General features: G+C 32.5%; 2 protein-coding genes across 2 annotated transcripts in view; one reads left to right on the forward strand and one right to left on the reverse strand.

Annotated features, from left to right (window-relative positions):
• The window catches only part of LOC106709879 (flotillin-2), a 179,334-nt gene that overhangs the window by 52,434 nt on the left and 101,632 nt on the right, over positions 1-25,268 (reverse strand). The gene's annotated exons all lie outside the window — the stretch shown is intronic.
• Positions 13,159-24,733, forward strand: LOC106709871 (glucose dehydrogenase [FAD, quinone]). Its single transcript, XM_014501768.2, has 4 exons — positions 13,159-13,313; positions 21,773-22,138; positions 22,305-22,555; positions 23,227-24,733. The coding sequence occupies exons 2-4, from the start codon at positions 21,795-21,797 to the stop codon at positions 24,582-24,584; spliced, it is 1,953 nt and encodes a 650-aa protein (XP_014357254.2). The 5' UTR covers positions 13,159-13,313; positions 21,773-21,794; the 3' UTR covers positions 24,585-24,733.

Consider the following 25,268-nt stretch of genomic DNA (forward strand, 5'->3'; position numbering starts at 1 on the left):
TGTTTCATTCATTAATGTTTGATGTATCTTCATTTAAATTTCCATCAGATTTCCATTCCCCTTCCACTCTTTTTAGATGTGTAACGTTCATTCTTAGTATTTGTCCAGTTTCTTCGTTCCTTACCGTGACATGTAGTTTTTCCGACTACATGAGGCGTAGAGATAAATGTACTTGCAAGTTTGTTTGTCCTATCTAATTCTTTAACATAAATTTCGAGTCCTTTTGGACAACCTCAATTCCAATTGAATGGAATTCTCTGTAGTCAGCAATAGAAGCGTTTCCAATTTAATGGTAACCGAAGTGTTTCCAATTAAATGGTAATCTAAGTGTTTCCAATTTAATGGTAACCTAAGTGTTTCCAATTTAATGGTAACCTAAGTGTTTCCAATTTAATGGTAACCGAAGTGTTTCCAATTTAATGGTAACCGAAGTGTTTCCAATTTAATGGTAACCGAAGTGTTTCCAATTTAATGGTAACCGAAGCGTTTCCAATTTAATGGTAACCGAAGTGTTTCCAATTTAATGGTAATCTAAGTGTTTCCAATTTAATGGTAATCTAAGTGTTTCCAATTTAATGGTAACCGAAGCGTTTCCAATTTAATGGTAACCGAAGTGTTTCCAATTTAATGGTAACCGAAGTGTTTCCAATTTAATGGTAACCGAAGCGTTTCCAATTTAATGGTAACCGAAGTGTTTCCAATTTAATGGTAATCTAAGTGTTTCCAATTTAATGGTAATCTAAGTGTTTCCAATTTAATGGTAATCTAAGTGTTTCCAATTTAATGGTAATCTAAATGTTTCCAATTTAATGGTACTCTAAGTGTTTCCAATTTAATGGTAACCTAACTGTTTCCAATTTAATGGTAATCTAAGTGTTTCCAATTTAATGGTAACCTAACTGTTTCCAATTTAATGGTAATCTAAGTGTTTCCAATTTAATGGTAACCTAACTGTTTCCAATTAAATGGTAATCTGAGTGTTTCCAATTTAATGGTAACCTAACTGTTTCCAATTTAATGGTAACCTAAGTGTTTCCAATTTAATGGTAACCTAAGTGTTTCCAATTTAATGGTAACCTCAATTCCAATTGAATGGAATTCTCTGTGTTCATTGACACTGTATTAATCCAATTTAATGGTAACCTAAGTGTTTCCAATTTAATGGTAACCTAAGTGTTTCCAATTTAATGGTAACCTCAATTCCAATTGAATGGAATTCTCTGTGTTCATTGACACTGTATTAATCCAATTTAATGTATTCACATCTACTGAAAATCATTACCACCAATTTAATTTTTTGATTACCGAACTCCAACTAATGAACTTTATAACAAACAAAATTACTTAATGTCACTCAAATGTTTAAATTTAAGATTTGTACTCTCATAATGAACATAACAAATAAAAACATTAAGTCTAACATTAAACTCGAAAAAAGAGATAACAAACATAACTTACTCCGCGAACTATCTATGGAATAAAACTATTTCGTTCGAAGGCGTTCAAATGTTTAACAACTGTCAGACGAGATAAAGAATTGTAACAGTATTAATGCTTTCAAAAATAAACTTAAATCATATATCATCGCTGAACTGTAATAATCTCTCAATATTTTCTACATATATAACTTTGTCATTTCTGTCAAGTTAGATTCTCTTCTATAGTTGTGTTAAGGTTTATTTTGCTTTATATTGATCCTGTATTCTGTATCTATATTACGTATTAACCCGCAAGCCTGTATGATATACATATTTATTTTTCGGGTATATCAATAATTGTTCAGCATAGTTTAATAACATTTAAAAACTTCACAAAACATTTGTTTATAGCAAACGCTTTAAACTTACACCTTCCTTACAACGCACAGAAAAACTATAACTATTACTTTAAATAAGTGCAATTACTCACAACTATTTTTTAAAATAAAATTACGAGCACGGATTTACAGAAGTTGTTTACGCACGGTGGTACGGTTCCGAACATATCTACTCCTTTTTTTTTCTCCTTGTAAGTGAAGCATTGTGTTTTTTTTTTTATGAGAAATAAAGATCTTTAAACCTAAACCTAATGGTAGTCATAAAAATTAATTAAATTAAAAGAAATTTACATCATCTGATTAAATGATGTACTCATCGAACAACGCCATCAGAAGTCATGTCGTCATAACAAGAACAATGTTTACATTTCCGTGCATGTGACTACAACCAACTTAATGGATATCTGCAATAATTAACAACTGATATAGGAGAACGGTAGGTCTTGTTTCTAAAAAACATTTTACGTATAATTTAGATATATTTTGTAATACAAAACAAAACAACAAAAGTGTGAAACAACAATATCACTATCAGTGGCTGCAATCAACTCCCCCTCGGAGATATACTATAATCGCCATGAATAGTACGAAGAAAAGTATATAGATTAACCTTAAATTAATATGAAATCTATTTTTTTTTTTTTATTATTATTCTTTGGCATAATAATATGCATTATTATGCATAAATTTCATATAAACCAAACGGCCATGCCAATAAAGTATTTACTACTTGATCACGATAATTATGTGTTAATCAAATGTACACTTAGCTAATCCATTTCCTTTTCTTTTTTTTTCTTTTTTTTTTGAATTGCAGTTGTTGCTTTACTAAGTATCAATGTTATCATAAGTCATAAGATCATTGGTTTATGTATGTATCAATTCACTAATCACTCAGCGTTCCGACCGACGCCATGATGTATTTATCAAGCCGGCGTATCAACAACACTCAAGCTTAATGTCAAAATTAAGTATTGAATTAAATAATTGAAAAATTTTGTATGTTGAAACTAACCCGAATAATAATAATAAATTAATAATAATATCATGTAGCATCGAATCTTATTCCTATTCTTTCGTTTAAAGAAAAGTTCTGAAGGGGTCTTTCCTGTTACTGTGTGAGGAGTAGAGTTATACATCATAAAATACTAATATAATGTTTCTCTTATATTCGTGTCTCTTTTTTCGCTTGCACTTATTCTAAGGTACTTTAAGATATCCCTATTTTGAAGCTCAACTTCCCCATTCATTTGCGGCCAATATGGAACAGTACTAAAAGTTTAATGTTGCAATCTTCACAAAAAGTTTTAAACTCTTCATTTACAAACTGCTGGCTCATTTACAATCTGCAGTGATTGAATGTGGATAGCCCAGTCGACTAAAGAGTTCCTTCAGGATGTTAATAATTTGTGATCCTGTTATGGTCCTGGTCACAGGTGGGCACAGTTAAGCAAAAGTTAACTTCGTTAATCTTTAATTCGTTAAATACAAATGTAACTTCGTTAATCGTTAAAGCCTTTAATTAATAAAAATTTAACGCAAGTTAAAGTTGACAGTTAAAGTTAATTTTTGTTTATATTATAAGGGACAATCAGGCAAATGGCCATATGAATAATCTCCGAATCGCATGGACCGATTTTGTCGAGACTATCAATAGAACCTAGGCTATATTTTTTTCCGCGCTTACGAAATCACGGACGAACGCTAAACCTATCTATAGTTTAGTTATATTTTAAATTCAAATAAAACTTAGACGATTGGGCCGATGTACTACTGCCTGTAAAATACACATGACAGCGTGCACTAGTTACACACACTTGTATACTACACTGACAATGATGGACAAATGACCTTTTCAGTCATTTTTTTTTATCGACATTCCGACGTCACGGAATTGAGAGTTAACTAAATTTAGACAACACAAATTTTCTATTAAACTGTGAGACCTGGTAATATTCAAAAGAAAACAATCAAAACTTTTGTGCAGTATTTACATTTATCTGTTACTATTTGCACCCGTATATTCATTTGCTCATGCTCCCACAATTGAACATTTAATTTTACGTATAATTTAGTAATATATATATTTTTTTGCTAAGGACCCACGAACAGACTTTAGTATTAACTACTTTTTTATTTATTAACATAGGTTTATCAATAAAACTTCTTAACATCAGAGGGAACTTATTGTAACATTGATAAATAAACTATATAACCAATCCAGTGATACATCTCAACGCATCAAACTATACAACTGAGATGCCATCGATAACTTCTAGCATCTAATGATATATCGTCGGATCTAATGTTATATGTTAAATAAAGTTAAATTGCTCTCAGTGTACAGAGTGTACGTCACATGACCACGACATAACGAAAACAACCGATTGCGGGTGATGTCTTCTATCTTTCTTATCACCTATAAAATCGTTATAGTCAATTAGTAAGAATATGTATTGACTTATTTTCAACGACATTCGATTTATTTTAAAACAATCTTTCAATATACGCAAAAATCATAATTACACTAACACAATTATTCTATCTCTTTCTTCATTTTTTCTCGTTTTAGCGTATACTTTTTTTTGTTGTAAACAAACAAATTATCTTCGCTATTGTAATAATGTACCTCTCTTTTTAGCAGTCGTTGCAATATCAGCTGCTTCCTACTGAAAATGTTCGATTTAAATCTAAAATCTAAAATACCTCCAATTTAATGAAAGTTCTTTTGTTTTTACTAATACTTCTTATTTAAAAGAAGTCCGAGACACATTAAATTTAATCTAATGAATTTCATTTTGTACAATGTAATAAAATAGTTTAGAATATCTCTAATTTAATAGAAACCCAAATTATAAATGTATACTTTTCAATACTCCGAAGGTACCTTATTAGGTTTACCTATTTACGCATTCATATATCCAATTTAATGGATATCCAAAATAGACGAAGATATATATCCAATTTAATGGATATCCAAAATAGACGAAGATATATCTCCAATTTAATGGAAATCCAGAGCACTACATATCTGTATTATCTATATATATAAAAGAAAGTCGTATCAGTTACACTATTTATAACTCAAGAACGGCCGAATCGATCTGACCGAAAATCGGTGGGCAGGCAGCTCAGAACCAGGAAACGGACATAGGATTACTTCCACCCCGTTTTCCATCTTTTTATTCCGCGCGGACAAAGTCGTGTACCTGTCATTTTACGTGAAATACTTAGTTGCAGTTAATAGATATATTTCGTATGACACTGTCTTAGATCCTAGAACGGTTCGTTGAAGAAGATTCACAAATACCTTTGCCAGAAATATAATTATTTCTGAACAAAATAAATATGTCAGTTGATACTTATTGTAGCATTTGATGTGTCTCGTTACAGAGAATATTTGATGACCAAATAGTGAGTAGATTAATATAACATATTTAAACATCTTTACAAATAAATCAGGCCACCCGTTGACCCCGCCTTTTATTGACGTTCCTTACACTTATGAAGATTGATATTGTAAGTACTCGAAGGTATAATAATTTACAATAATTTCAATCGCTTTTTTTACAATTAATTTTTTACAGTTAGCTGTAATAATTTGTAAATATTATTGACAATTAAAATTTTTGTGAACTAAACTTTAATAGACAAATATTCCTACTCATCATAATAAATAGATAACGACGGCGGAAGTGATATCGCATGCTTGCAATAAATCATCATTACTATTTTACACGTATACAACTTATAAAATCGTATAAGACTGTAAACTAATGTTCCCCATATCATATTGTCATCTTTCTTCTATTATGAAATCTATAATAATTGTACTCTACTTTTAGGCATAAAATTAAATATCTTGATTGCAATGTTTTAATTTACACACAAGTATTTTATTACTTAGGGCGCAAAATACGGACATAAATTTTCTATTTTGTTTGTTTTTTTTTTTTTTTTTTTTTTCACCTCGTCGCCATTTGTAGGACCATAGGGTCCCTAAAGATGATTAAGGACAGACACTGGCTCACCACTACCACACTGGAGCGCAGGCGCACGTCCGCTTCGTACCGCGTTCGTCACTCAACTACCCAGAGACAGCTGTGCCTTCCAGTGTGGTACATGAGACAGTGAATTGTATCTATTCCATAGACACAAACACTACAGTGTTACAAGTTAAAAACTTAACTTTAACTTTTCAATCACTGATATCATATTCACTTATACTATTTATTAATTTCGCAGCACATAGTAATCTCTAATAAATCATAGAATATATGTTTTATAATTTCAAATTGACATACTATAGCAAAACGCTACAAAGTGTTACCTAATATTCATTTTGTATGCGAAAGTGACATCGTTTCGCCATGGCTCTTCTAACGAAATAACATCAAGGGCAACCTAAGCCACAAGCAAGAGACACTTTAAAAACAGTATCTCTTATTTATTTTGTATTTCCTCAACTTTCAATATTTACATTTGTTCAATATTTATAAAGACTCTTATTAGATATTCTCTTGAATGTACTAAACATTGAGAAATTACTATGTACTAAGTCGACATTTACATAATACTTCTAGGTCTAGGTGGTATTACAAATACTATTTAATACTATTAGAAATATTAACTCAAGGACACAAAGATAAATCCATAGTGACCAATAAATATCCTTGATTATGGTAATTAGAAACATAAATCAAGAACAATCTATCTATGACTCTATGAGTATATTGCACATAGTAGCTAAGACAATTGTAACTATGTTAACATATATAACATATACTATAAGTGTGTATTCACTTTTTTTTCTTTATACAATTGTGTATTCTAATATTTCACACTTAAGTCATATTTCATAATTATTTTATTTCATATTTAATAATATTTCACAATTAAGTCTACATGTGAAACCCTAAAGTAGAACGCTAAATGTATAAAACTTCTATTTTTTATTATTATTTTTACATTCCATAATTATTATTTAGTTCCAAGAAATCACTTAAGTAATAAGTTTGTTACATCATACATAACATAATTTAATACAGGTCTTTAAAACTGTGACTAATCTCACTTTAAATAAATATATGACATACAGACAAAATAATAGTTGTTTGTTCATTTCAATTAAAAAAAAATAAAGTGCGGAAGTTTTGTACCCTTTCATTTTTGTATTACGTTCACCTCTTGCGATGCCGAGGCCTTAAATAAGGCTAACATGATCGGAAAGAAATAAATTTATTGAACAATTTTTACAAATCCATATTTATAGGATTTTAAGATGATGGGGGGCGGGGGGGATAATAAGAGTGGATAGGATACGAAATAAGTATATTAGATTGAAAGTAACACCAGTAGTAGAAATGAAGAGAAGAATTGCATGTAGCAAGGAGAAGGTTAAGTATGACTGTGGAGAGGTACACCGGTAGAGGTAGGCCTAGCAAGAGATGGATGGATTGCGTGAAAGGTGAAGATGGAGATGACGTCAGAAATATTGATTTGGAAGACGGAAACCTGGTGCGCCGACCCTACGTAAGTGGGAAAAGGTCAGGGAGATTATGATGACTTCTTTGTAGCATTTTATTATCTCTTTCTAGTACACGAAAAATTTATTCTTGTCCATGAATAAATCCACCATTACGTAACATAGATGTATCTTGTGTAAAACAGCAATAAAATTATAATACAGTGCTTAGATTTACCATCTCTGTGAATCAATGACCGCGAAGTTCTTACGTGACTCCACAGAAACTCTGAAGTCCTCCATTACATAATCATTCAACAGTAGGTCAATCATAATTCACATAATATCATTTATATACAATTAACTTTATCTTTTGCTTTCAAATACTGGCATATAATACGGTGGACTCACTATCATCCATCCATTCAGCCTCGTAACGCCCACTGCTGGTAGGCCTCCCCCAAATATCGCCACAATGATCGGTCCTGTGCAACCCGCATCCAGAACACTCCCTCAACCTTGACCAAATCATCGGTCCCTCTTACGGGAGGACTGTACTCACCATACTGGACTATATATTGTACCAATAAAGAATAAAACCTGGGAGACGTCTGCAAGAGAGGTGTTGCCACTACACCCGTTAGGAATTCAAATGTTTCACATCCCTGGAAACAAATGCTTTTTTAAACCAAGTCAATAACGTAAGCGTATCCATTTGTTATTCTGCAGTATGCATTTCGGGTACACCGGAAATGAGGGCGACTTTTACGTGAATAATAAATTATTATTGATTCGTTGAAACGAATCCGCGAATCTTTAGACAATACCCTCTTTAAAGGTGAGTATCCACTGTCTGAAAATAAAACAGAGATAAAAATTAGTTTTTTTAAATTGTTTCGTCAAAAATGAAAAAGTTTTCATTGACGAACAACAATACATTTCTTTCATTACCTGTTATGAATTATATTCAACACTTTATAACGCAAATAAAAATACTATAAACATAGAGAGTAAGTGTAATTGTCAATTTTGAATATACAAAACTGTTACACGAACTTGGACGGCTTATTGCTTATTGATATGCACATAATTAATACTGTCACCTCGTAGTTTTCGCAACATTTAAAAATAAGGAGACGCCTAACAATGTACTATTGACCGTCACCAACCAAAGAGCCTTTTGTCATTGAATGTAAAAAAGGCGCTGAAGATGGATTAATTTATTGCGTAAACGAAGCGTCAGTAGGATTAAAATAAAAAAAAACATATATGCATACTGCATTTGTAAATGTCTGGATTCTCTGTACTATGGCCAGAATTCTAAAGTCAAACACTGTTACCTGTCAATGTCACCAAATCTGTTTTTTTTTTAAATATTATAGGAGGACAAACGAACAAGCGGCCATTTGAATTCTCCGAAATAATCGAACGCAGCCCCTACATACTATATGCAGATACTTTTAATAAACGAAGGTGGGGGGACTCAAGAAGAGGATATTACCCCTTTATATCCCCCGCCAAATTCCCCTTCCCATAATTTTGATATTATTGAAAGAACGTTATTTGTTCTATTATGATTTGGTGCGACAAACTTATCTGGCCCTTTTAAGGTTCTTGTGACACTTTATTGACATGCGGTCAATGGTTTTTTACATTCAATTGAATTTAGTTTCACTTATGTGGTATGGGGTAATTTAAATAGATCAATGAAACAAATAGACATCATAACCTCATGTGGAAATGATTTTATCGGATGGAAGAATTATGGATTTGATGGATTAAAAACCTATTTTTGCTTCTCTAGTAAAGTTTGTATTGATTGAAGTTTCTATTGATTGACTCGTTAGCTTGTAAGCAGTTTCAACGCTTTGGGTAAAATCTTGTTACGAAAGTATCGAAAGGTATCAAGTCTATGACACGGTAATAATAATACCATGAGTGAGAGAGATACAGTTATACCCAATTCCTGTGACGTGACAAAGACAGGGATAACTATCTTCTGTCCCTTTCTGCGTACCAGGCTTTGGGGTTTGTTTGGAACAAAGGTTGTCCCCTACAAACAACCTAGGTTGTCCCTAACAAAATTTGACATTCGTGCTATTTTTCGAAAATTGTGAGTACTTAGTGGCTGTAATTGTGCAAAAATATTTTGATATTACAGTTTTAGTAAGGTAAAGTTTATAAAACATGGTATACTGCTGTATTGTTGGATGTAAAAGCCGTAGTGAGCGAAAAGAGGAAAACATAACCTTTCACTCGTAAGTACTGTAACTACGCACCTATTCAAATGTATTCATACAAAATAAGGAAGAAAATACAAAATAGTTGTTCTTTACAGTCTTTGCAATAACTAATATGTTAAAATACGTGTAAAATCAGCTAAAATAAAATCGTATTTTTCGAACATTATGCGCCCAAACGCAGATGTCATTTGTGTCAAATAATATACTGTGGATCTGGGAAACAAGCGGCCATATTAAACTTCTTTTCAAATTGGTTGGTTATTACCCGTAAAAATAATACCACCATCTTGTTGTAAAAATTACCCTGAATTTAGGGGAAATAAATTATAGTATGTATAATGTATATAAATGAAACAATTCACATTTTTTATACTATTTTCAACAGATTTCAAAAGGAGTTTTTAATTCTGGTATATGCTGTGTTTTTTAATATTTGATACTTTCTTATCCCGTTGATTTTAAAGAGTATGCTTTTTAATTTGTCCCATGTAAATTTTGTTTCTTAGAAATTACAATCAAAATAGTTTAATATTAAGTAGTTTTACATGTAGTCCTCACTGTAATGATATACAGAGTAATTTAAAATTATATGACTATAATATTGGTATGTTTTTTGTAGCTTTTTATGAAGACTTAGGGCTTCGTGCATATCGAAGAAAAATAGGACATCGTTTGAATGCTCGTCTAATGGACCTAAGACTGAAGAGATGCCGCGCTTTGTTGAAGCGGTACGCGGGAAAAAAATATCCGGAAATTCTTTTTTTGGAGTCACTCAAGACATCCTTGATTAAGGCAGCCGCCGATATTGACATGGACCTCGTTCGTGCTGTGATAGACGACTGGCCGAGCAGAGTGAAGGCCTGTATTCAAAATCACGGATGTCATTTTGAATAAACTTTAGTGTCATAAGAATCTATGTTTTGTTAAGTTCATTTTGGTATATAAATGGTCACATAATAAATAAACTTGTTTCAATTATTTTATATTAAACATGTGACAGAATTTATGACCTGACTAAGTATTACTAAAAAAATCTGTTTACGTAATCTTAGGCACATAAACAAAAATTACGCATTGTTTTTTATATTTATTACGTTTATTAATTACAATTTAATTGGGAATATTTAAATTGGTCTATATTAAATTATATCGTAATTATTCATTTTCGGGACAAAACAAATAACTGGTAACCCCAATCCTTTCACTTATATATAGGTATAGTCTATAGTACTCTCTATTTGTCCCTTACGGGTGAACGCGCGTGCCATATCTATATAATTCTTCATCTGAGAAAGGTATATATGTGTTGAGACGCACGTAGGCAACGCATCTTGCAAAATGTAAAATAGTTATATCTTAACTCAAATATCTCGCATTATGTTGAAGGTTGCAATTGTAACATCAAATCAATCATACGACAAACTACTGATTGTAAGAAAGGTTTTAGAGGAAATTAAAGATTTTATTTAAGTACACATCAATATGGGGATCGACTCTTTTAGACAATACAATATCTTTTTTTTTTTTTAGAAGAAACATTTGAAATTTTAAGTAATATTAATTTGTTGTTTAAGAAGAACATATCGCCAAATATGTTGTATGTACAGTTTTGACATTTGTTTACGTAAAGAGCCATAAGGTGCGTCTGCGGTAACGAAAATTGGAAACCCTTAAATTACAAAATGCAAAGAAACAATAAATAGTAATCAACCTTAACACTTAACACAAAGGGTTCAAAATCGCATACTATGTCACTCGTTCCACATCCGTCGTGTACCGCTCTGTTTATTTGAAGCATTTACGCAGATAATTTTACGTGGATTTTTATGTGGATTTCCTTTCTAAGTTGCGGTTAAGTTGGTTGAGATGATTCATTTTTCCCATCAACAATTTGAGATTCGAATCTTTCGAAACTCATTATCTTAGTCACTAATATAAGTTATGCGTAACTTAATGTGACTTGTAATTTCTTTAAAATAATGTTTCAACTATAAATGTAGTTATATAATATTTAGAGCCAATATGTCACTAAGTTCAACACCTTAGATTTGATTTAGTTTAAATTTGTACTCAGGTACTGCCTAAGAGTCTAAGTAAACTATAAACAACCCTGAGTAAGTTAGACGGGGAATGACCATATGACGCACGGAAATTGCAAAATATTTTGTCAGCTTACAAAGGAATGTAGGTCAAAAACTTTGTTCTACAAAGTAACTCTGGGTGCGTAATGAGTATTAATTGCTTTCAAAATACTACTCGTTTGTGAAGAATGAAAATGAATGAAATATAAATCTCGACTTGTATAAATTTATAATTGGGTATAAATTGTGCATTTATTACACAATTTTATAGAAAGTTGAATTCCTTAAAAGATATGTATAACCCCAAACAACTTTTATAAATATATGAAGTTGTAATTTGGTTACTTAAATTTAATTTTTGTATTCTTTTATATTATAAGGTGGCAAATGAGCATGCGGCCACGTGAATACGCCGAAATGGTGAAGCGACCGCTGCCCATAGACATCCATAATTGCAGATGCGTTTTACCATTAATCGACGGAGTAGGAAAAAAAGAGAATATTCCCCTTCCTATGCGCCCTCCGTCAAATCCACCTTCCCTTCCCATCCTCTCCTTTTAAGAAAATGGTGGGAAGTGAAAGAGGACTAAAATTAGGCCTCAGCGCACACTCATCAGACGAAACGCGGAATTACTTCAACTTCACACCTGTCTTCTGTATGGTCTTGGTATTGCAGTGGGCGAGCCGACCAATTCGTACAACAGATGTTGTTGTTTGTGTCTACCATTGTTAAATATACCACTGCACAGTAACATATACGAAAATGTAAAAGTGGAAAGTGAAGACGATGACGAAGATAAGGTTACTTAAAATGTCAAGGTCACACTAATTAATGTCCCACTTACCACTGTGACAAAATAACTTGTAATAACAAAACGCGTAAATGTTACGAGAAGATCAAACAAGTGATTGCTACAGTCTGATTCCACTACTGAGACATCTATGCAAAAAAAAAGTACGAAAATATGTTTTATACACGTATTTATGCATTGAAAATCCACGCTAATAAAAATAATTATTTTTGTCGTTTGCACTACGTAATGTTGGCACAGTATTTACTACTCCTCCATACATTTCTATCAGTTGTCATATATATATATTCACTCTCTTCTCATGCTATCCTCTTTTACCTTTTATCTTTTCTTCATCTATACTCTAATAGCTTTGTCCGCGACTTCGTGGGTGAAAAAACTTATAAACTAAACTACTTGTTCTTCTAGAGATTCTAGATTATGTTCTTCATCGGTGCAAAATTTCATCGAGATCCGTTAATCCGTTTTGGAGAAAGCTTCAAATAAACATTCATCCATACAAACTTTCGGATTTATAACATTAGTACAATGTAGTATCGAATGAAGTTTTTGTCCTACACTATTCGTAATTTCAGTCGCCACTATCTTCTTTTTACATCACTTTTAGTCCATCAACCTCTTTCTATTCCTACCTCTACCGATATACTCCTTCAGATACATTATTACCTGATAACAATATAGGAATCGAAATGTGTACCTTAAAGGTACATTAAAGGTAGTCAGGGTGAAGCAAGTGTCATTAGTTGGTAACGCCTGTTAACATTGACCGCTCACTACGAGCATTGCTCAAGCCAGCAGGGGCCACACAGTATGGTGTCGGCTGGCGTTCGTACCGCGCGTATACGAGCTTTGTGGATAACGTGCAGTGACTCAGTGTAAATTAGTTATATTTTATCTGTAAGTAATTATTTTAATATTATCATTATAAATAAAAGAGTGCTTTAGTTAATTATTGATATGAAAAATGCAAATATGATCTTAGTTTTTGCTGTTCAAACTTATAAAGTTTTCAAACTAATCCATAATCAATTTAAGTTGATTTTAGATGAAAATTAATTAAAGATTTTGATCAAAGGTGAGCTTACGAGCGATGTATAAATACTGAGACAAAACTGCGAAAACATTCGAATAAGCACTTTTTGGCAGTTCTCTCATATTCTCTGTAATAACTAACAAAACAATTTATTTTTGTATGAACATTTGGAAGTGGGAACCCACGTTATAGATTCTCGGTTTTCCTTGATACATATTTATATTTATTTGAATAAGACACTGCTGTTAAATATAATAATTACAAATATTCTTAAAGTATTTAGAAGGGCGTATTTTTACAGATTAGCATAAAATTCGTAGCTTAGCTTAAATATACTTCCTTCGTACAACTTGTTTGTGACAGGAAGGAGTTTTATTTTGACATCACGGCCACAAAATATCTCGACTGTGATAAATCTGATTAGCGTAATAGATTGTGTTAGCTAAATTTAGATGGAAAGTGAACTAATTTTAATATTAAAGTTAATTCTTAAATATTACCGTCGTCATAACTAGGGCTTTAACAATTATACATTTTGAAATACTCCGTTTAATTGTTCGTAAAGAAATTGTGTGTTCTCATCTAATTAAAAACAAGAGCAACGTACGCGAGATTGGTATAACTATTATAAAAGAGATGTATTATATAACTGAACGGTAACAGTAAACTTTTCGTAAAGCTCTTCGCATTAAAACCTAACTTTTTAATGTTCGTAACAACAGAGTACTATTTGATACTTTCTTGTTCGTTCTATGGTGACCTATACCGGAATGAGTAATTTTGAAGTGAGGTGTCTTATGTTATTCCTAACTTGGAGAAATTCGAGCCATTCGGTAGAGCCAACTTATATCAGTTGGCGATGATTTCGAGGTGTCATAAAGAATTAACACTTTATTTCGTGTCATAATCTTAAATCACTAATATAATAAGATAAAATTTGGAACGGATTACAGTCTGAAATAGCGCATAGGCTTTTGTTTTCTTTTTTAATCTATATATATAAAAGAAAGTCGTGTTAGTTACACCATTTATAACTCAAGAACGGCTGAATCGATTTGACTGAAAATTGGTGGGCAGGTAGCTTAGAACCAGGAAACGGACATAGGATAATTTTTACCCCGTTTTCTATTTTTTATTCCGCGCGGACGGAGTCGCGGGTAAAGGCTAGTTCAAAATAAACAAAGTAGCAATAGCTATAGTTTAAAAATCAATGTATCATAACCGCTGTAACACATCCATTACTCTCGCTTTAAATGAAAGTGGGTCTCAGCTGCTACCTCGGAACTATATTACGTCATTGAATTTACCATCACATTTTGTTTTTTTTAAACAAAATATCGTGTTACACTTTCAGACAGTATTAGAGTGGGTTTCGAGTGTTGTGACAATTGTATTGACAAATATTGTTGTCTCTCTTTTCTTAAAGATAATAAAAGGGATGCCAATATATGTCCATACAAGTGTTATTGCAGTGGAAACTCTACTATGACTATCTATGTGCGAATAAATCTATTTTTTGACAATGTAAAAGTGTGATGCGAAGAGAATAGATACATTAATTAGCAGACTTCAAAAAGAAGGAGGTTATCAATTCGACTGTATTTTTTTTTCTATGTGTGTTACCGCGAAACTCCGCCCCTGGTGGTCCGATTTTGATAAAAAATATTTTAATCGAAAGGAAGTGCTTGCAGATGGGTCGCATTTTTTTTTAACTAGAAGACTAGTAGATTTTGAATTTAGCTTCAAAATTTTTTGCGAAAATTAGGGACATTTTTGCTTTCAGCGCTTACGAAGGCTAAACTATAGGACCTACATAAAAATGATGTATTGTAGCTCTTTGAATGTGCTAAATAAAAGTCCACAATAGCATATATCGATCTTTTATAGTTTTCTCACAATAACCATTTTTTTCTTCAGAAACATCAATTAATGTAAAATCATTTCTGCTTGTCCCCTCTTCTGTCTACTAGACGAGATATTAAGATTAGTTTATTGCAAATGCCTATAAAACGTTTATCATCTAGTGATGATGTTAATTTTCTAAACTCTATAAAATATTGCATTAGATTATCACCAAGTTGTGAGTTTTGCAATTGATTGAACAACCTATCGATATGTAATTAAATGATGTTGAATCTTTAAACATTTGCTAAGAAATTGCGTGACAATCACAAGCTTCGTAAATTATATTGTATATAATGGTTTCGCTATTGACCCGATTGTGGACTCAAGAGGCATGTTGTGATAACTTACGAGATAGTTTGTTTGCGTTCTAACTTTAAAGTTTTCTTCATTGTACTACAAAACTACTGTAAAAAAAAACTTTATGCACTTACGCTCATGTATTTTTACATTTTTATATAGACATTACTATTTCAACATTATTAATTAATGTTTTTAAAATTTCACTAAGGACTAAGAAATAAAAAAGGAACATTAGAAAAAAGGTTGTATACAATTTTCCTTATAGGTATTTTTATTAAAATTGTATTGAAAATGACAACACACATAAAAAGGCGAAAGTAGGCATTTTTTGTGGAAAAATTTCCCTACTATTAAACTGGCTTCACATTTGTGCTTCGGATTAAGCATCTGTGAATACATATGCGAGGTCTTATTAAAAACTAAGTCAAATAAGTGAAAAAAAAAATACACAGGACATAATTATTATTAATCAAGAAATGTAAGTCATGGACACTATCGAGTGGTTTGATTTTAATGAATGTTAACGATATGGTCCTTAATGCGTATTGCAACAATATATTATTCACCTTTATATTACACTATGCATACATTAAATTATTTTAATGTAATGGTCGTAATTAAGTACTCGATGGTACCTCAATTAGGACCTTGTCACAGTAAGCTAAAAATTTACTTTGGCTAAACCAGTGGTCAGCAACATTTGACCACGAAAAAAAGAACTAAGAACATAACTTTAGCTTGTTTAAAATGTTCAAAAATATTTAAACTCATATTATTGTTCCATCTGTACTATTCGCATTTTAGTCAAATTGCATCGCGGGTAAAAAGGTTCGGAATCCCCACATTTACATTAATATTTAAATTTTTAGCCTCATTTTCAAAGGTGTCGATTAAATGCATATTATTCATAGATCATAGATCTATACATAGATATGATTAACGCAGTAAATAAAAGGAAATTTAAATAAACAAAGGGTAGTGTTCTCACAATTGCACAAACTTATGTCTCGAGTAAGTTCTTGTTAATTGTATAATGAACTGATTGATGTAGAAACATTATAATTATGTGGTGACAATACATTTTGTTGTGGCGACCTAATTCACATGATACTGTAATAATAACGCATAGATTCCTTAACCTATGTGGAAATTGTTGTGCACACCTGCATTTTTGATGTGAAGGATAAAATAAAAAAAAATTTAAACCATTTAAATCAAAGTCAAAATTAAATGAACTGAAAAGTATCTAATTTCGTGAATAACTTCAAAAGACAGAATACTCTCTTCTTGTATTATACATACTTTGTAATTTATATATATATATATATATATATATATATATATATATATATATTCGAATTTCGAATTCGAATTTTTATGGAACGTTTACTGTGTCTATGTGTAATTTCGTTATACCAATTGTGTATATATATATATATATATATATATATACACACAATTACAATTGTGTATATATATATATATACACAATTGGTATAACGAAATTACACATAGACACAGTAAACGTTCCATAAAAATTCGAACAAATATTTATGGAACGTTTAGAGAACGAATTTGACTTACTGTAAATCAAATTCACTGCAGTGATTTTATTTTCATATTTTCTTTTGTTCACAAGAAATATTATTCATTATTCATGCAATAACTTTAACCTTGTGTATATGTGTAAGGTCAACGGACTTTTTGAATAATAGCAGCTAATTTGAAAACAGAGATAACATCACTTTTTCTTATAAAAAAAAACTTCAATGTCATTAACTGCATAATGCAAGACAAATGCTTTATTACAAGTTTGCTGAAAGCAATTTACGATTTTGCAATTTTATTTATATTTATGTATAATCATAGTATAGCTTTAGTAGTTATTCTGTAGCAGAACTATACAGTTTGGAGTTTAATTGAATCTACAATAAACGCGATGTGAAGCTTTTTGCTACTATGGGATTTGAATCTTATATATATAAAAGAAAGTCGTGTTAGTTACACTATTTATAACTCAAGATCGGTCGAACTGATTTAGCTGAAAATTGATGGGGAGGTAGCTTAGAACTAGGAGACTAACATAGGAACTTTTTTATGTTTTTTATTCCGCGCGGACGGAGTCGCGGGTAAAAGCTAGTTCCTAATAAATCTCTGTTAGTGCTCAACATTAATTTAAAAAGTGAAGGATATTAAAAACTAAAATATATAAAATTGAAGTTCAGAATTTAAAATTAAAGCGCCCGTTAAACGATATTTTTTTTTTGCAAAATTATCAGTTTTGCAATTAAATATGACTTTGTTTTATGTTTGACTTAGACAATCGTTTATTGAAAGCTTTAAGTGTATAGATTAAAAAATTATATTTATTAAAATACCATTATCTATAGTATTAGTAATTTGTGTAATGAGGCTCTCAAGAACCATCCTAGATGGGCCAAAGGCCATGGCACCTCCGGCAAAATGCGCAAGACATTGCATTGTTACACAACGATACCGACCTCACTGTAGTCAGGTCACATACTACGAGTAACAGAACATCTATTGCAATAGTCGCCATCTATTTGATAACTTTGTTAGTATCACTAAAATTAAGGTCTATAGGTAAAAAAATATATGTTCATCTTACTAATATTATAAACTAGCTTTTACCCGCGACTCCGTCCGCGCGGAATAAAAAAATGCACAAAAGATAAAAAAGTTCCTATGTCCGTCTCCTAGTTCGAAGCTACCTCCCCATCAATTTTCAGATAAATCAGTTCGACCGATCTTGAGTTATAAATAGTGTAACTAACACGACTTTCTTTTATATATTAGGTCCTTACATATGAAATTGGCGTTTTGTATGGGAGGAACAAAAAGTCGAATATTTTTTAATATAATATATTTAATTAATCAAAGTATGAACCATTATTTTCTATGCACTTTTGGCATCTCATAGGTAGTTCATTGATCCCTTTACTAAAAAAAACAGTCGGACGGGAATCAATAAAATCTTTGAAGGCGATTTGGACTGCCCCATCGGAGTTGAATTTTTTCCCTTGCAAGAAGTTATCCAAATTTCGAAAAAAATGGTAATCTGTTGGAGCAAGGTCCGGGGAGTACGGAGGATGTCTTAGACTTTCCAATTGAAGCTCTTCTAATTTAGTAGCCGTCTGTTGCGCAGTGTGTGGTCTAGCGTTGTCGTGAAGCAGCAGTGGCGTGGAGCGATTGACCAGCCTAGGTTGTTTAGCCGCTAGCTTTTCCATCATGGTTTGCAATTGCTGACAATAGACATCAGCCGTAATAGTCTGGCCAGATTTGAGAAAACTGTAATGAACAATACCGGCACTAGTCCACCAAACGCTTACAAGTAACTTTTTTGGGGTTAATTTTCGCTTGGGGCAGGATTTGGCTGTCTGGCCAGGATCCAACCATTGCGCTGAGCGCTTCCGATTATCGTAAAGAACCCATTTTTCATCACAGGTAATGATTCGGTTTAAAATACCTTCATTATTGTGCCGGTTTAGTAATGTAACGCAACAGTCGACGCGCGTTTGCCGGTTTGCTTCAGTCAATTCGTGAGGTACCCACCTTTCAAGCTTTTTAATCTTCCCAATTTGCTTCTAGTGAATTAAAACAGTTTTATCACTAACATCGCAGCCTGCAGCTAACTCGGACGTGGTTTGCGATGGATCCGCTTCCACAATAGCCTTCAACTCTTCATTATCAACTTGAGTCTCAGGCCGTCCACGGGGCTTGTTCTGCAGATCGAAATTTCCAGAACGAAAACGTTGGAACCAAAAACGAACTGTGTTTTCTTTTGCAACAAGACCGCCATACACATCATTCACCCTTCGAGTCGTTTCCGCAGCACTAGTGCCACAGCGGAACTCGTACTCGTAAATAATGCGATATTTTAAGTTTTCCATTTTGTAAAAAGAGTGACGCAAACAGAAAAAAACAGAAGAAAAAAAACAAATTAATGACGGTCATCGAACCACAAATACATGAGTCTATAGCTGTAAAAATTTTAATTTGGAATTCCTTACCAAAGAGGAGAAATTCGTGATTAAAGTGGCCAGTACGAAAAACGCCAATTTCATATGTAAGGACCTAATATTATATATAGATGCGGATGTTTATATGAATTAATGGGTGTTTGTTGGAAGATATCTCCGGAACGGCTCAACGGCACCGGAAGGCAAACGGATCTTGATTTTGACACATATGTAGAACATAAACTGAAATAACACATAGGCTACTTATTACGTTTTTTTTAATACTGCGCAGACAGAGTTGCGGACGACAGCTAGTTACTTCATGAAAAGGAAAAGTAAATTAATAATAGTAACAATTAACAATAACATATGAAAGTACTTTAATTTTAAATAAAGGACTAAGGGCATAATAATTAAGGGCATGACCATGGAAATATGAGGCAACAAGTACAAATTACGAGCTTACTTAAAAACCACAATTTACTAATATTTAAAAAATATCGCAATTAATACTGGACACTGACAATTTCTTTAAAAAAACACCCATTTAGCTGTCCAGTATTACGAAATTTCAATTTAAGTCTTACGCAAAATTTTAAAAAAAATCTTGTATACAAATTATAAAATTATAATATTATAAAGTTTTTTATTAAGCTGAGATTTACAGCAATATATAATTACTGCTACTATCTGATAATATACATACAAACGAACTAATTACTGAGTAAATTATATAAAAACATTGCTTAAATGAAAGTTACATTTTAACTTGATTCCATTGAAAATATAGTCTACTTTCCAAGGATTTGAGACAAGTTTTTAAAACGTTTATTTAGATCACATTTTTCTTGTGAATTAATTACGTATTAATTATGGCTAGTTAACATTTAAAATTGAAACCGTTATATTATGCTACCATTTGGGTAACACGGTCATTGAAAAGAAAACAAACATTCGTTGTTTTGGTCAAATATTTGTCCGAATTTACAAATATTTATATAACATCCAGAGCAGGTTAATAGTAGTTGATCTACTGCACTTTAGCAGTCACGGTTTTGTATAAGGCCACGACCTCGCACAAGTGTATTACTGTTTCAGTGTTGGCAGATTAAATTTACTGAGCCTTAACCTTTCAATTACTATTATTATCGAACTCAGAGTTTAAAGAATGCTGAAGAAGTTGCCTAGAATACTTTAGTCGCATTAAATTTTCACTAACATTCTCACTAAGTGACCATTTAAAGACTTTGAGTAGGATATTGATCCCTAAATAACTAGAGTAGTAGTATTGGTTAAGAACATCAACCAATAATAATAGAGCAAGTGAATTCGAGTACATAAATATGTGAAAAATACATAGAAACCTTTCTGTTCTAAGAATATTCTACATTAATATCATAAAATTGTGTTTTTTAGTTTAGGAACACGTAGAAAAAAACACACAAACATTAGTTTCCTTTTATATAGATGATGATTATTCGTGACCGTAAACTGGAACCTTTACCTTTCAAGGTAATATAGATTCTTACTAACTAAAACTCATTGTTAATAACCAAGAAGCGTTTTATAAAAAAAGGTGCAGTTATGCAAGATTAGTAATAATATACCGGATCATTGATTTTAAAAAATAACATTGTATTTAATTTTTATTTAATTTACGATTTGAGATTTTAAATCGAATTCGGAAAGTCTCAATCTTTGAAGTGGAAGGCGATGCAGTTCAACCTTCGTGACAATATAGTTGAACCATACTTTACTAGAATTTAATTTCATGCAAATGTTTGATAAAAGAGGACACAATGATCAAGAAAACTATGATTAAGACGATAGTTATTTAAAAAGTTTACTGCAATACTAACTACTTGATTACTAATTAGTAAATTGTCCTTTTAATTTAATAATTATTATGATATTATAACCAATTAATATTGCGTAATTACTGGTACTAAAATTACAACACAAAAGTCAAAGCTGCAGGAAATCTTGATGTAATTGACAAAACACTAATCACTAACACAAATCACAACCCCTTTCATTGTCAAAAAAAAAACTGAAATTACAATATATTACGGTAGTTTGAACTCAAGTTTAAACTGTCTACTATATTATATCCTAATTTGAGTATTTTTTAATTCCAGGTGAAGAAATGAAGCATTAACAATGGGCGTGCTGACGGTGGCCGCGACGGCGGCAAAGTCCGCTCTCACCATTGCTGGGATCAGCAAACTGACCTTTATCCCAGCTATGCTCGCTGCCATGGCCTACTTTAATTATGACCTCCTCGACCCCGAGAACAGACCATTCAACCAGAAATACCTAAGAGACGAATACGACTTTATTATAGTCGGTGGAGGATCAGCAGGAGCGGTTCTGGCGAATAGACTGTCGGAAGTGGAAGGTTGGAATGTACTACTCTTAGAAGCGGGTGGCCATGAGACCGATATCAGTGATGTTCCCTTACTATCGTTATATCTTCATAAAAGTAAACTCGATTGGAAATATCGGTGAGTTTTAAAGAATATTCTTCTATCTCAAAGTCGTCAATAAATGTAAATAATGTAAAAAAATGTAAAGAACAAATGACAAATATCAAATTTTTATTAGTTCAAGAAAGTTTCAAAAAGCTAAGCTTTTACCACGACTCTTAACATCCAACATTCTGTATTCCAGAACTCAACCTCAAGACTCCGCGTGCCAGGCTATGAAAGACAAGCGTTGCAGTTGGACCAAGGGGAAAGTCCTCGGCGGCTCCTCCGTCCTCAATACAATGCTCTACATCCGCGGCAACAAGCGAGACTTCGACCAGTGGGAGGCATTCGGAAACCCTGGCTGGGGATACGAAGATGTGCTGCCTTACTTCAAGAAATCAGAAGACCAAAGGAACCCGTACCTCGCAAGAGATAAGAGACATCACGGTGTAGGTGAGGTCAATAAAATACTCACGCCGTTTACGGAAGAATTCAAAAATTCAAAACAATTTGTATACGGTTAAATTTCATATGAATGAACATATAATGTACATAATATATTAGCTACTCCGATTCGGTGTTCCTATTACAATAATATTTAGATACCTATTTAAAAAAAATGTTTAAAATAATACAGTTTTTAGCTCGAAAATCGCTATTTTATTGCGGTTGTATTCTTATTATACAAACATAAAACATAATGCATAATAATGTATGCACATACATACACAGAAACGTGTATTTCGATTATTTCTTAAAGTAACCCAACGCCGTTTATATACGGAAACTATATCAGATCATTTCTAGTTTATGTAATGGCACCGTAACTCTTGCGGTGCTTTCAAGATTAAGATTACATAACTTACCGTCGGTTTCTTAGATCAAAATCCCCCTCAAACATATTGTTATCTCCATTTCCTCAAATATAATGACAGGAATGACGATGTTTTATGTAGAGATTTTGGTCTCAGAAACCAACAGGTAATCTGCAATTACATATCCATTTAAACAACGACTATTTGTTAATTTTAAAAGTATTAGTCGTCAATCAAATTGATATACTATATTCCACTTGATAACAAATAAAAATAGTGTTTTGACAAAAGTTATTTATGTGTTTACAGGTGGTTACTTAACAGTACAAGACGCGCCATACAACACACCAATCGGAGCAGCCTTCCTCCAAGCAGGTGAAGAAATGGGCTACGACATTACCGACGTGAACGGCGCACAGCAGACAGGCTACGCTTGGTATCAGTTTACTATGAGACGTGGCACCCGATGCTCCACCGCCAAAGCTTTCCTCCGACCAGTTCGCCTACGACAAAATCTCCATGTATCATTATTCTCCCACGTCACAAAAGTTTTAATAGACAAAGACGATAAACGAGCATACGGAGTCCAATTTATTAAAGACCAACTGAAGCAAATAGTATACGCTAAACGTGAAGTTATTCTCGCTGCTGGAGCGATAGCTTCCCCACAGTTACTCATGCTCTCAGGTATAGGACCCGCTCAACATTTACAAGAAGTCGGTATAGACGTGATACAAGATTCTCCTGGAGTTGGAAGAAACTTGCAAGATCACATTGCAGTTGGTGGATTGGTTTTTGAAATCGATTATCCAATCAGCTTAATTATGAGTCGACTTGTAAATATAAATTCTGCTTTACGTTATGCTGTAACAGAAGACGGGCCTCTAACTTCGAGTATTGGTTTAGAAGTGGTTGCATTTATAAATACTAAATACGCAAATTCTTCTGATGATTGGCCAGATATGGAATTTATGATGACATCAGCATCAATACCATCAGACGGTGGTACTCAAGTGAAAAGAGCTCACAGTATTACGGACGAATTTTACGATGAAGTGTTCGGTCACTTGACTAACAAAGATGTGTTTGGAATCTTCCCGATGATGTTAAGACCGAAAAGTAGAGGATTTATAAAGTTACGATCTAAGAATCCTTTGGAATATCCTATCATGTTTCACAATTATTTGACACATCCTGATGACGTTGGAGTTTTAAGAGAAGGTGTAAAAGCAGCGGTGGCGGTTGGGGAGACCCAAGCTATGAAACGTCTTGGTGCTAGGTTCAACAACAAGCCAGTTCCGAATTGCAAACATTTGCCATTGTACACAGACGAATACTGGGATTGTATGATAAGACAATACACGATGACTATTTATCATCTATCGTGCACAGCTAAAATGGGTCCATCGACTGATCCCATGGCAGTAGTTGATCCTACATTACAAGTCTACGGTGTTAAAGGGTTAAGGGTTATTGATGCTAGTATTATGCCCACTATTACGAATGGAAATATAAATGCTCCTGTTATTATGATTGCAGAAAAGGGCAGTGATTTGATCAAAGAAACGTGGTTACCGAAAAGACGTAAAAGAAATGCAACGTCTAAATTTTCTAAAGTAAAGAAATTGTTTTTAAAGAAGAACACTTCGTGCAGTACAAATAGATGATAGTGTAATTACATTAAATTAGATAAATTGCCATAGTTTTGTGCAAAATGCTAAAAACCAAAAGTAACTTGTTACTGAAAATAAATTAGGTTATAAGTTTTACATAGATTCAATCCTTGCTCCATATAATCTAGTCTTTGACAATATTTTGTGTAAGAATGGCTTTTGAGAAATTTAATAACCCTTGTAAGTTGTTTCTAGATCGTTATTGGGATGTGAAAAATATATAATTTTAATTTTTTCCTGTAGATTTTGGCATAAAACCAGTTAGAAAATTATGAATTATATAAAAATTTATACAACTTACGATAAGTGTAAAAAAGTACACATTTTTGTATTACATAATTTATCTACGTGTAATTTAGAAATTAGATGCACAGGAAGGTTAAATATTCTCTATTTGTGCGTATCCTTCTTCGTTGATTGAGGGTAGGCAACGCATCTGCAATTGAGAATGTCTATGGGCAGCGGTCGCTTCGCCATTTCGGTGAATTCATGTGGCCGCTTGTTCGTTTGTCACCTTGTAATATAAAAAAAATAACAACTTTACATGTGTAATGTGAATAGCATAATTTATTTTATGTGATACATATATACATATCTATATTTTTAAAGCGTTTTTTTTTTTTTCGAAATAATACCTCACATTAAAAATTAAATTTATATTTAAATAAGCGCCATCTA

This window comes from Papilio machaon, chromosome 21, assembly GCF_912999745.1.
Source record: "Papilio machaon chromosome 21, ilPapMach1.1, whole genome shotgun sequence".
Taxonomy (NCBI): Eukaryota; Metazoa; Arthropoda; class Insecta; order Lepidoptera; family Papilionidae; genus Papilio; species Papilio machaon.